Source organism: Rhodamnia argentea, chromosome 4 (genome assembly GCF_020921035.1).
Source record: "Rhodamnia argentea isolate NSW1041297 chromosome 4, ASM2092103v1, whole genome shotgun sequence".
NCBI classification, from domain to species: domain Eukaryota; kingdom Viridiplantae; phylum Streptophyta; class Magnoliopsida; order Myrtales; family Myrtaceae; genus Rhodamnia; species Rhodamnia argentea.
The window spans coordinates 31,413,766-31,428,050 of record NC_063153.1 but is presented as its reverse complement, the minus strand read 5'-3'; the positions used below and the strand labels follow the sequence as shown (position 1 = coordinate 31,428,050).

At 38.6% G+C, this 14,285-nt stretch overlaps 1 protein-coding gene across 4 annotated transcripts in view; it reads right to left on the bottom strand.

Moving 5' to 3' along the window:
* LOC115749621 (protein REPRESSOR OF SILENCING 3) overlaps nt 1–14,285 on the bottom strand; it is a 23,153-nt gene extending 8,868 nt beyond the window's left edge. Inside the window, exons 1-5 of one of the 4 annotated variants that reach the window (XM_030686514.2) lie at nt 14,009–14,285; nt 11,013–11,231; nt 10,356–10,781; nt 9,359–10,263; nt 5,650–5,655 (exon numbers count right to left, since the gene is read on the bottom strand). In XM_030686514.2, the coding sequence (XP_030542374.1) occupies nt 5,650–5,655; nt 9,359–10,263; nt 10,356–10,781; nt 11,013–11,231; nt 14,009–14,224 (1,772 nt within the window). In that variant the 5' untranslated portion in view covers nt 14,225–14,285. Of the gene's footprint in view, nt 1–5,649; nt 5,656–8,424; nt 8,772–8,936; nt 10,264–10,355; nt 10,782–11,012; nt 11,232–14,008 lie in introns of those variants that run through there. The other 3 variants (XM_030686512.2, XR_004016360.2, XM_030686513.2) reach the window with 3 other exon arrangements.

The window sequence follows — 14,285 nt, the reverse complement described above, 5'->3', positions numbered from 1 at the left end:
GCCCCTTACCTAGCCCTAGGCGATGGCGTCGCTGCCCTTGCCCAGTCCCCACGAGGGTCGCGACACCCTCGCCCAGCTCCCATGAGGGTGTCGCCTTGTGTCGGCGAAGGCTGCAACACCCTTGCCTAGGACCGGTAGGGATTAGCCAATGAGCCTCGTGAACCCTCAATAAAAAAAAAAGGGTGTACAAAAAAGAAAAAAGTGCTTGTGCTTTGGGTGTTTGCTCGTCCTCATCAATAGTGGTTACAAATTTTTGAGTTTCTTCAAACCTGACATGAATAGACTCTTCCACTGTTTGCGATATCTTGTTAAATACTGTGTGCCTTGTAACTTTCCATCCCAAACATTTTTGCCAATTGTCTAGCATATTTTTCTTGGAATATGAACGACAAACTTTGGTTTGTTTGACTTGTAAATCAAGGAAGAAGCTCAATTCTCCCAACATGCTCTTTTGAATTTGTTCTTCATGATATTGGCAAATTCCTTGCAAAGTAGCTCATTAGTGGATCTCAAGATGATATCGTCAACATATAATTGAATCAATAGAATATCATCTTTTTCTCTGTACGAAGAAGAAAGTAGTTATTCTTCACACCATGCTCTTGACGCTTGTTTGAGTCCATAAAATGTTTTCTTGAGTTGGTACACGTCAGTGATCTTATTTAGATCTTTGCGTCAAGGTAGTTCCTCTACAAATACTAGCTCTTTGAATGATGATCTGGTCTGAACTCCTTTGCCGGCATCTCTAAGGATTTGACCCTTAAGATGAGTTAATTTCTATGCACTAGCGGTGCAACATATGATGACCGTCGGTAACTAGACTACCACGTAAACTATTTTCGGTCAAAATTAGTCGAAATGACTAAATTGACAAACCGTCAAAATGTTTAAAACTAGAGGGGAGCAAACTGGATTGGACCGGGACCGGACCGGATCGGCCGAGCTAATCAAGTCCTTGAGGGGGGCGGTCCGGTCCCCGATTCCATGGTGGATGGCACCGGACCGGACCTCCCAAAGAATATATATACATACACACACATACAATTAGAAAAAAAGAATTAAAAATGTTTGACTTCAAACAAAACGGGACAATGATTTAAAAAAATCAATTAACTACTGAACTAGTTAACCTAATTTGTAATTTCCCCAGAACATGTCTTAACCACTGGAACTCAGCCTCCATCGGTTAGTTGGAGGATTGCGAGTAAAATCACGCTAGAATCTTGATATTCTTTTTAGGTTCCCATCTCTGTTCATGTCCACTGCACATGTTCAATTATGTAAATCTGGTGAACTTCGTGCCACCCAGGTTTTCTCTCCTATACTCTTTTTATCCGCTTGTGATTAATTGAGGTTTTTGTTATCCATGTTCATAATGACTAGTGTAAAATGGCTTTCTTGTCGCATTTTCTGTGTCGGGCTAGCTATGTTGTACCACCTAGATTTTCCTCTTCTATTCTTTTGCGAATTGACCCAGATTTTTGTTCTCAGCACTCATAAAGACTTGATTCTCAAAAACAAAGTATGTTGGGTCATATTCATGAGGGAGCATATTCAGTGGAGTAAAATTATATGAGTTGATAAATATCCATGTTATTGATTTTGTGATTGAATATAGTTGGATTCATAGCAGCAATGATCCATCTCGATTTTTTTTGGGGGGGGAGGTCCAAATCCCTCCCGAGCTTGAATACCATTAAAATAGCTAAGTTTTAATGGAGGTTTCCCCTTGTGCTTTGATGTTATAGTTTGTCCAAAAGAAGAGTTTTTCATTAGCATAATTAGTTGTGGATCATCAGACTCATTAGCCATGCATGTATTTCAAGGGTTAGATTTCTATGAGCAGCTAGTGTCGGTGGTCCCATTGGGATCGGACCGCCGATCGCGGTCCGATCTCGTCCCCGATCTTGAAAATTTAGGGATCGGGACTATCTATTCGATCCCCAGTTCCATATCGGGACCGGATCGAACTATGCACACCTCTACTTATGACTCAATTGGCACAATTGAAAGGTTTAACATTAAATTGGCACAAACATAATAAGTTTAGGACTGGATTGACCAAATTAAAAGATTTAGAATTGGATTGAAACAAGTGCAACGGGTTTAGAATTTTTTTGGCAATTTCTTATTTACGTGTTTTACCCTTCTAATAGTAGCACCATTTTGAAGTTGTTTTTCTTATGTGTGAAAAATGTTTTTCTCGAGTCATTTACTTTCGTGAATCAAACTCCAAAAAATCTGAAAAACATACGCAAAATAAACGGAGCCTTAATTTAAATTAATAGTTAATAGTATGAACAGAAATTTCATTAATTGAGTTCCCCTAAAATGGTGAGATTACGAACCCCAACGCATCTTTAGAAACATAGAAATTGAATAAATGTTTTTTTGGGATTTACCCAGTTCACAATTGGCAAGTTACCTGGTCAAATAACAGGCAACAAATTAATGGTGCATGCACTTATTTTTCTTGGTCGAAATGGTACAAACACTTACAAGTAAACAAATATAATTGAGTATGTACCATGCATGTACTTTCCATTTAATATTAGTCGAGATATCCATTAAGCTAACTCAAGTTGTACCCTTCATCCAACATCTAATTCTGTATTTATGTGAAAGTATGATGACAACTTAGATAATGCTTTGCTAAAACTGATCAATGCTAATTCTCGTTCCATGTTTGCCAAGAAATCAGTCATACTCAGTTATCAAGTTCCGATTCTCAATAAACAACTTTTTTTTTTCAGAGAGTATCAACTTCAAATTCAGTAATTTCAATTCTCGGAGCTTACTTTTCAATTTTACCAAGCTTATTTTCATAGGAACGAGGATGAAAAAGTCATTGCAATATGTGAAAAACATCCCAACAGCAAATCATAGTGCCAATAAGACAACTTCGTTTGGCGCAACACAAAGAAAAATGTAACCCTAACACCAGCGATACTCGAATCCAGCATCTCGACACGTCATTCCGATATGCACGGGGTCAATTTTACACACCTCCAATACATTAGGAGTCAAACTGTAATCTATACTTAAGTCATATACTCAGCCACCCCAATAACTAGCCAGTCCTTAAAAAAATCTAATCGAAAATGCCCGACATAAAAAGAAGAAAAAGAAACTTACCGCTGATATTTATATATAAATAATAATTTATCATGTATAAATAAAAATATACATTTAATACATAATGCGTCCCCATAAATATGAATTCTCAATTTCTTTTTAGATATGATGTGTGGGCGTGTCGCGTCGTGTCGTGTCGTGTCGCGTATCTCGTGTCGATATCGGTGCCATCAATTACATAGTGTCCGATGCTGGCCGATTGGAAACCAACATCCTAGGTTTAGATTGAGAAGCTTGTTGTTTATCTGCGTCCATTTCTTTCCACGAAAAAGGAAAAAAAAAAAACTATCCCCGAACCACTTTTTATCCTCTATCTTAATTAGCGACATCCTTTGATCATTACTTTTTAAGTTTAGATCAACAAGCTTTTATTTACCAACTTGTCAGTTTCCATTTCATAAAACCATTGTCATTTTTCCAAGGCCCGTCCTTCCATTTAGAAAGTCGAAAACCCAATCCCCTTGTCATTTTCCAGCCACCGTCAACCTCCCTGGCCATCGCCAACCCTCTCTGTCTCCACTATGCGTCCTCTCCGCCAATTGACCTAAATTGATTGATGATGGATCTAATTTGGTATTTATGATTATGATCATTTTCGTGTCAGGTAGATTATTGGAACCTGGAATTTAGGAAGACCTTAGGAATTGAGGTGCCTCTAGGTAGTGACCCCCCGGTTTGCGAAATTTGAGGTGTTACAAGGTGTTGGGAATTTTGTGATTTGACTCGTTCGATTAATTCCATCCTAGAAATCAACTCGCAAACTTTCGGACACCACAAGAATGTCAATTGGATTCTTAACGAAAAATCATAACTTTTCACCGCTGGCACCTCATTTCTTTACCAAAGATGTTACGAGCTTGATCAAAATTCGACCAACTTTCACCTGTGATCGAACTTCATCTATAAACCCATTAGATGGTGCAATTGGGTGGTGCGTGGTGATGGTTGAGAGATTTCTGATCGATACCCAAATTGCTCTATTTTGATACCCGAATAATGAAATATCGCATCTTTTGTTCTTGATCGTTAAGAAAATAACTTTTACATCAATTTGATATAATATAAAGTCATTATGACAAGCATAAGTAAGCAGTAGCATGATAGCTTCTAGCTTAGCCATGGAGCATAGGTTTCATCGCAATAAATACGCTCTTTTTGAGAATAACCTTTAGCCACTAACCTTCATCGAACTTGTTTCTAAACACCCATTTGGCTCCAATAATCAGAAGATCTTTTGGTCTTGGTACAAGCTCCCTAGACTTTGTTTACCTTGAACTGATGTAGTTTCTCTTGCATTGCTTCTGTCCAGTTTTCGTCAGCTACTGCTTCTTCAGTTCCTCTTGGGTTCTATCTCGGATTTAAGCACCAAAGTGCACATCATCTTTTTGGATGATGATCTCGTTTTGATTCCAATATTAACTTCACCAATAACTTGCTCCTTGGGAAGACTGGACTTGTATTTTCAATCATTTGGTAAATCTAAGTTGTTTGTGTTTTTCTCTTATCTTGGTGTGTTCTCGTTGATAGAAGAAGGTGCTTGTACTTGGTGTGTTTGCTCGTCCTCATCAACAGTGGTTATAAATTGTTTAGTTTCTTCAAACCTGACATGAATAGACTCTTCCACTTCTTGCAAAATCTTGTTAAATACTTTGGGTGCCTTGTAACTTTTCATCCCAAATTTTTTTACCGATTATCTAGCATAATTTTTCTTGGAATATGAACGGGCCTACTTTGGTTTGTTTGACTTGTAAATCAAGGAAGAAGTTCAATTCTCCCAACTTGCTCATTCTGAATTTGATGTTCATGATAATGGAAAATTTCTTGCAAAATAGGTCATTAGTAGATCCAAAGATGATATCGTCAACATATATTTGAATCAACAAAATATCATCATATTTTTTCTTTATGAACAAGAAATTACTTTATCTTTCATACCAACCTCTTGATGCTTGTTTGAATTCATAAAATATTTTCTTGAGTTGGTACACGTCATTGATCTTGTTTAGATCTTTGCATTATGGTGGTTCTTCCACAAACACTTGCTCTTCGAATGATGATCTGGTCTTAACTCCTTTGCCAGCATCTCCCAGGATTTGACCCTTAAGATGACTTAATTTGTATGAACTGGCGATGCAACATATGCCGTCCGGCAGAGAATGGATCGCCACATCAGCTATTTTCGGCCAAAATTAGTCGGAATGACTAAATTGACAAATCGTTAAAAGATTTAAGACTCAATTGACACAATTGAAAAGTTTAAAACTAAATTGGTACAAGCTCAATAAGTTTAGGATTAAATTGGCCAAATTAAATGGTTTAGGACTGCAATGAAACAAATACAATAGTTTTCGGACTTTTTTGTGATTTCTTATTTACCTGCTTTACCCCTATAGTATTAGCACCGTTTTGAAGGTGATTTTCTTATGGGTAAAAAATATTTTCCCCTACTCATTTATTTTCATGAACCAAGCACTAAAAAATCGGACAAACATTTTCCTGAAAGTTGCTTTTCACGAAACTAACGGAGTCTTAATTCAAATTAATATTTAGTGGTATGAACATAAATTTCATTAATTGAGTTCCCTAAAATGGTGAGATTACAAACCCAAAATGTATCTAGAAAAATAGAAATTGAATAAATGTTTTTTGGGATTTACCCAGTTCACAATTGGCAAGTTACCTAGTCCCATAACAGGAAACAAATTAAGGGTACATACACTTATAAGTAAACAAATCTGATTGAGTATGTACCATGCAAGTACATTTCATTTAATATCAGTCGAGAACTGCATTAAGCTAACTTAAAAATTGTAGTCTTTATCCAACATCTAATTTTGTATTTATGTTCATTTATGTCAAAGTATGATGGCAACTTAGATAATGCATTGCTAAAACCGATCAATGCTAATTCTCGTTCTATGTTTGCCAAGAAATCAGTCATATTCAGCTATCAAGTTACAATTCTCAATAAACAACTTTTTTTTGTTTTTTATTTTCAGAGAGTATAAATTTCAAATTCAGTAAGCTCAATTCTCGGAGCTTATTTTTCAATTTCACCAAGCTTATTTTCCTAGGAACGAGGATGAAAAAATCATTGCAATATGTTAAAAACATCTCAACAGCAAATCATAGTGCCAATAAGACAACTTCGTCTGGCGCAACACAAAGAAAAATGTAACCCTAATGCACATATACATAACCTGAACTCCAGTTTTTCTGAAGATGTAAAGAGATTTTTCAAGATGACTGTGCCTCGCATTGGGTGGTTATCGGGAAATTAGAAGAAGAGAAAGGTCGATGAGAAAAAATCAAGTGTGGGTTAAGTGAAGAAGAAGAGTTAGATGATGTAAATGAAGCCCGAGAATATGTAATTTTCGTACGCGAAGATGAGGCTATATCATGAATATTACAGCATAATCGAGCGGACTCGACAAGGATCGAATGCCGATGAATTGTGGGTCGCGAAACCGAAACCTTAATTTTAGAGCCTGTATCCAAGAGTAAAATACGATCCGAGCATATACATTTGATGCTTCCTCAGTTCTTATGATAATCAAGAAGATAACATAGTTCACCAAAGCCTTGATTACAATTATTCTCACTAAACTTAACGCTCATACACGAAGACCGGTCACGGATGACCACAACTATCAACCCATTGCCCGATCACGTCGGTGATCAGAATGGAAGCAATATCCGACGGTGGTCCATCGTTCCAGTAAACCAGCTCCTCAAGTCGCCTCCCTTTTGATGCAAGAACGTTCACGGCCTCATTGGATGGGTAATATATATGCCTCACGATCACCTTTCGAAATCCATCCAGCAAATCGAAGCATCGGTCAAGAAGGTCTACCATCGAAGGTGTTGACGGCATAATAATACGATGGATCATTCGCATCGCATCCGGGTCCTCACCCTCTACTTCGAGATAGTCGACCCCGAGCCTCATGGCGACATTTAGGCCTTGTTCTAGTGCCAATAGTTCAGCCATAGTTGGGTCGCTACACTCCACCGGTCCGGCGCAAGCAGCCACGAACACGGCATTTTGATCTCGAAGAAGGCAGCCGGTGCTGGCAACCAGGTCTTCACCTATAAAATAGCCAGCGAAGTTGAGCTTCCACGCATCGGATTCTACAGGAGGTATCCACGAAACATGGCGGATCAAGCCATTAATTCCGACTCTTGCCATATCTTCGGACACGCAGCTTAGTGTACTCGAGATGGCATAGCCCCAATTGAGCATTCGCCCCCTACTTATAGGCTGCACATCGGGAACAATTTAACCTAGGTGCGCACATTTGGCAAGCTCGAGATTACAAATTACTTGAAGCTATAGATGGTAGTCACATAATGCCGTCGATAGTCTGAAGTGATAAGAACAAGCCTAATTAAGGCAAATTCAACGAGGAAAACGGCTAGAAAATTTATTACCCGAGTACGTTCGTCATTTGATGCTGGATTTTATTCGAGTTTTGAACGATATTGAATTTATTGTAGTGTTATTTCATACCTACTACCCGAAATTCGCGCGAATTCGGTTTAACTTTTTATTCTCAAGACAACATGTGATTAGTGGCTGCGATGAAAACGTGTGACCAAAGCTGGAATTTTGATGGAGAAAAGGGATTCAAAGCAAATTACCGGCGTTTGACTGAAATCAAATGTCCATGTTTGAGAGGTATTTAATGTCTTTCCTAGCTAAACAATGCCTTTCAAGCCCTTATTCGTCTATCATGGGGTGCATATATATAGAGAAACGATTAGCTCTTCAAAGATAATGAATTGACGAGAATGGCAGCATTTAGACATCGAAACCACTTATTTTATCCCGGCCGAAACTTTGAAATGTGATAATTTGGTGAAAGAGATTGTCTCGTAACTCTCATTTTGCTTGTATTTTGCCTCTCTCCTCCTTATTATCTTTTGTAGAAATCTCGCATTCCCATTTTTCCCTAAAAAAAAAATTCCAATTATTGACATATCCAACGAGTATGGATAATTACCCAATCATCTACAAACCTATTTAACTATATGTCAATTAAATCCTAAATGTTTTACTTTTGTCAATATAATCCTTTTAGCCAATAGCTACTGGAAATCGCTAACATGAAAAAGTTATAAATCTTTGCGCAAAATTTCAATATAGTCTCCTCAGCCAATTGTCGCAGAAATTCATATACATGGCATCCAATCATTGCCGGTCATTCTACTTAACACACTGATATGAAACAAACTTTGTGAATTTCTATGTCAACGATTTCTGGCAACAATTGACTAGAACTACGTTGACAAAATTCAAAAGTTTAGGACTAAATTGACATTCATACGATAAGTTCAAAACTAGACCAGGAACCACACAAGTATGCCTTTGCTTTTAAATGATGCTTTGCCTAATCAGCCATTGATTACCGTTACCTATGTGGATGCTTACAAAAGTTCGGTTTCAGATCAAACCAAATTGAACAATATGTTTGGGAAGACTTTTAGCCCCCAGGGATACAAAGGATTCCAATTTCGATTCAGATAGTCCACATCAATATACATCAGGATGTACTGTGAAGTAATTCGACTTTTGGACTTGGGACCAGGTCTTGACCCGGCAGTTATGGCCAAAAGAACCGGATAAATCATTCTCCCTACAAAAGAATGTGACAGTCACCTTGAGAACAAATACAGAACAAAGTACATTTCATCAGAGGCAAATTTTTAAGATTCGCCAAAGTGGAACAATCACTCTTTCATATCGAACTTAGAGAACCATTTGATACCATGCAGACAAATTTTTAAGATTCGCCACAGCAGAACAATCACTCTTTCATACTGAACTTAGAGAACCATTTGATACCATGCTTCGATTCTTCGACAGCTGTCCTACTCGTTTAAACTGGAGAAAATAGCATAAGGTTTTTTACCCAATTAATCAAAGGTCAAGAAAATATTGAGAACTCACAAAGCCAAAAATGGATTACCCATCCCCAGCCTAAAAGCACTAGAATGAACTCATACTTGATCTAATCCTGCTTTAAGCTTTACCTGTTTGAGGAAATCTGACAGCCTCAATACATTATACATCACCCCAGTAGAGCAGCTTACTCGAAGCATCAAATTTGCAGATTATCTTTTTCTTTTAAGTGACTTAGTAAGAGCTGCTTTGCTATTTGCCCAGTCTCGTAGAGAAGCTTCGCTTCTCATAAAAGGGCATTCTCGATCCACTCTAAGGACCGACTGATTTGGAACTGAAATACGTCTTTCCTCAGTCAATGAGGCAGCAGCAGCTTTATTGCTCTTTTGAACAGCAAGCGAATTTAAGCTCAAAGCCCCTTCCGAACCTTCCTGTAGTGGAAGATTCCGCTCCATAACTTGGGAAGCCATGCTCGAATCAAAAGCAGCACTTGATGGTTCCTCCATTTCACCTCTCAAGCCATTTGAACCATCTTCTATAGATTCATCATGCTGCTTGCTCTCAGCAATATTATCAGCCGGAAGCTCATGTTCAGAATTTAGAGCTGGCTTAATCAGTGATATACTGAATGACTTGCTTTTATTGTCCGTTACCAATTGTGTCCATGAAGATTTGTGGAGCCATGAACTGCCCCTTCCTGTCTTCACTGAGGATTTATTTTGTGTTGCAGACTCACTTTCAGTTGCGTCTTCCAATTTCGCTGATCCGTTAGTCTTGTCTTCTGCATGTTCATGCTCATCATCACCATGCTGATTTTTGCGGTCCACACTGTTGAGCACACTCGAGTTATCAGAAAGCAGTGGCTCATCACCCGGAGTGCCACCACCTGGCAATACATGTGACACGGAGAAGGCAAATTCATTTCTCTCTCCGAGAAGTTCTTTCCACGAGGACTTCTGGGACCACAAGGGATGCTTCTTCAGATTTTGGGTCCTTGATTCTGAAACTACAGGTTTGAGTTTTTGACTTTTTCGTGATACTTCAGAATCAGCAGGCAAACTATCATTTTGCTCATTGGGACATGAAAATGGCTCCTTTCCCACACAATGTCCATGAGAGAGTGATTTATTTTCCTTATTTGGCAATGCGCTGTCCCTTTTGTGAATAGAAAGCCTATTTTGTGCCGGTCCATCTCGAAAAGTTTGTCTTTTGTGAGATTTTGATTCCTGCAAATAAAAAACAAATAAGAAATGCCGCCTATTTACACAGACAAGCTGTAACAGTTTCAGTCAGTGAACATAAGACCCATCAAACTTACCTGATTCGTTGAGAAATTGTCAATATGGCCCCCAGTAATTCCATCTCCGACTCCTGTGACCATATTAATCACGAGGTTATCACCATCTTCGTCATGATCTACCATGTCCTCTTCCAGTTGCGGTTCCAGAAACCCTGCTGAAGAAATCTTTTCATCCTTGATCAGCTCATTCCCATTGCGTGCGGTGATTGAATCTGCTTCTCTTTGCAACAACTTGTTCATCACTGAGTTCATCATATCAAGCTCTTCAGCATTTACGCCGCCATCACCTTGGGAGTGAAGTTCATGAGTCTTTTTCACTTTTAAGGAATGAGATAGATCAGAATGCTCTTCACAATCACAGAAATGCTTTGGCAAGGGAGGAACCTCAACCTTCTGAAAGCTGTACTTATGCTTGCCAGTTCCTCGCAATGGCAAAGATTTCACCTGAGAAACAACTCAAGGATGAGACTTTCACAGCTAGTCCCATTAATTAATACTAAAACAATCTAATCGTAATGGTCAGGATGCATGCACCATGGTTAACTGATCAAGTGAATATTTAAAACAAGACATCATACCACAACCTGACATACTGAACAAGAAGATAGTTAAGGAACAACTTCGGGCAACCAATGAGTATGAGCAAGGTACCTCTGGAAACTACATACAGCTCACCTTCTTCAATCTAGGGAAGAAAATATGAAGATGCTTCTCTTTATCAGGAAAGTTCTTGGCCTTTACTGGAGCTGCTGGGTCTTTATCCGCATCGAGAGCATCAGAAGGTGTGATATTCTGTTCAGCATCTTCTTCCCATTCCCGTTTCAGTCGAAAAAGGTAATGTTCTTTTGCCTTCTCAAGCCTTATCCTACCCCCTTTCCACACACAGCCATTATACTGCAGTTCCAATTCACAAAAACAAGTAGAATAAGCAATCATCCCCACTAAAAAGTAAGCAGAACAATCCAAAACAGCCCGCAAATGTGAAGAGAGGACGAGCATATGCAAGAGCAACGTGAAAAGCAATGCATATGCATGTGCTAGGTTTTCCTATGCTCCTTTTTTATCTTAGCAATAGAATGGATATACTATACATCCACATAAGGCAACTCACCTGGAACAAAAGAATAATGGGGAGATAGTTACAATTATAAAAAGAATTTGGCCTTCAATTAATTTCCAGAGAAAACAAAATCTGGAGAAAAATTGGATGCTTTTGAATTGGGAGTTTTCCGGAGCCTCCTATATAACCTAGGTAAACAAGAACATAATACAAAATGCAAGAAACTTAGATGGTGCAGAATATTTGTGTTGAATTTTGTAGGACCACCGCTAACTGTTCTAAAAGTTTAAGCTATTAGATGAATGCGTAATTTAATATTTAATTACTCTAACACTCATCTTCACGCTTAGTCCGGTCTTTTTGCCTAGTACTAAGTATGGAAATATTTCATTGTGGAGGCAAATAGAAGCCTAAAAAGATTTAAACTCATGACGTCCTACTCTGATACCATGTTGGATTTTGTTGGATTTTGTGGGACTACTGCCAACTATTCTGAAAATTTAAACTGTTAGATGAAGACATAATTTAATATTTAACTACTCACAGTAGGACGGCACTAGTACCTTTCGGACTAAAACCTAACCAGCAACAACGTATTGCAGCAATATACATCCATTTCAAAGAGAAGATATCGTCATATGGACAAAGCACAAAAAGGACCACCTTGCTCTCAAGGGAGTTGCCCCTTTTTTCCAGTAACGCAACATTTGATCCGAACAAAATGTTAAATAAATAGCTTTTCCACAAACAATCACATATTCTTTCAGTCTCTCATTCTTCTTTGTATTCTGCTATCAATGAACATGAAGCAAATAGGAGACTTAATAGATATACCCTCTCTCGCAGACTGGCTGGTTCTTCAGGGATGAAAAAACACATTCTCTTAGCCATCCCATCTGAACCCAATGCACAAAGAAAATTCAACAGGAGCTTGATGCCGTGGCATCATATGGGCCTATGACAGAGTGATTACAGTGGCAAGAAAATATTTACTGGAGAAACCCTAACTTCAGTGAGCATTGATATATGAGAGTACTGCTGGTCAATAGAAGGAAAGGGACAAAAGAACAATTCTGAAACCTGTCTAATCATGTGGTGTATGTGCTAACTGGAGTAGCTTGATATAAGATATCCTTCTCAGCAGATGAGAGGATAAAATAAGAGAAATTATACATGTGTACTCCATAACTCAGCTTGACTTGAAGTTTAGCCTATGAACTCTACAGCAACAAAATTCTTAGTCATTACGTAAACTGTAGTAGTTTTTTTTTTTTTTTTTTTATCAGAAAAAAAAAATAACTGTAGTAGTTTAAAGCAATATTTTTGGCGTGAAAGAATCAAGAGATAATATGTGAACTGAGACATCTATCTGTGAATTGTATCAATCCAAGAGACTTCGCTTGAAATTGAAAGTCCAGCTAGACTCTATAAAACTGCAAAGAAGGAGAACCTGAACAGCAGAGAGAAATGCTGAATCTTCTCATAGAAAAGCACTTTTATTGATTTCCAGAAAGTGACTCTGATGGGATCTCTACGGAGACGAGAGAGGTCGCTTCAAAATATAGAAAGCGCTAGTTGAATATCTACAGAAGGAAAGCTGCTGTACGAACAAATTGAACAAAAGATACAGGAACTTTGACAAAAAAAAAAAAAAAACGATACAGAAACTAAAAGTACAATATAAATTGTATCCAATTTTCTCATCACAAAATTGTAATTAGAAATAACCTTGTAGAGTTAATAGGAACAGAAAACGCCATTGCCATTTATGGAGGGTTGCACAAAATTGTTTCATACGACCAAAGCGCTTTTTGATGCTACCCCTCTACAGCAGTTTTCAACTAGTGATAACCGAACAACCTGACGTTTACTACTTAAGGTGATGCTCACATGCTTCTACCAAGTGAGAACAACCAAAGAAAGCACTTCAAAAGGCTATTGGTAGAACAAACATTTATAAGCATCCTTCTAGCTTTACAAAACAGAGCATTTTCCAAAGGCTATTCTTTGAAGCCAGTAGAGACTGAAAAGAGGCGCATGGCCTTGGAAATCCCAAATTTCACTGCAAAGGCAAAAGTCCCTTTCTGCAGGACTCTTACATTGGTCCCACACACTCTTCCTTCTAAAGATTTCTCTCAGTATCTGTGGATAAATAAATTTCTACTATATCATTTTCTCTGTGTTCATAGGTTCTCCCTTGAGGAACATTTCTCTTTACCCAACAATTCTCCCACATCTTCAATTCAAGGTTGTTGTCTACATTTCCGCTCATTAACACGTGCTAACAACATCCTCTCACATCATTTTAGAGGATCTGACACAAGATATTAGACATTAAATTGGGTCAGACAAAATCCAAAGCACTACCAGCATCACAAGCCAAGATCAGACCTTCTTGTGAGCACAACTCACTGTTGAATTCCATTATTCTGCACCCCCAAAATCGAAGCACGTGAATAATAAAATGTGTACCACTGGCCTTCAACTTCATGCAAAATCCAATTCTTTCAATACCGAATGAAATTCAGACATGGACGAAATTACAACGAGGATCATCAATCGGGGGAAAAAAATACAGCCAGGAAAAGTATGCACAACCAAGAGAGGTGACCTTGCTGAAGAGCTTATTAAGGGAATTCTGGGTCGCTGGCACGAAATCGAAGTACGCGAAGCTGCGGCCTTTGGTCCTGACGATTTCCACGGCGCCTATCGTCCCTAAAGCCCCAAAAATCTTGCGCAAATCGTCCTCCCCTACGCTCTCGCCCACTCCTCCGACATATACCCTCGTCACCGTCGCTTCCGGCGCCGCCGCTGTCGCCGTACTCATCTTTCCCCGCTTTCCAGTTTCTACTTGAACTGCGGAGTTTCTCCATTTGTATTTGACCTGC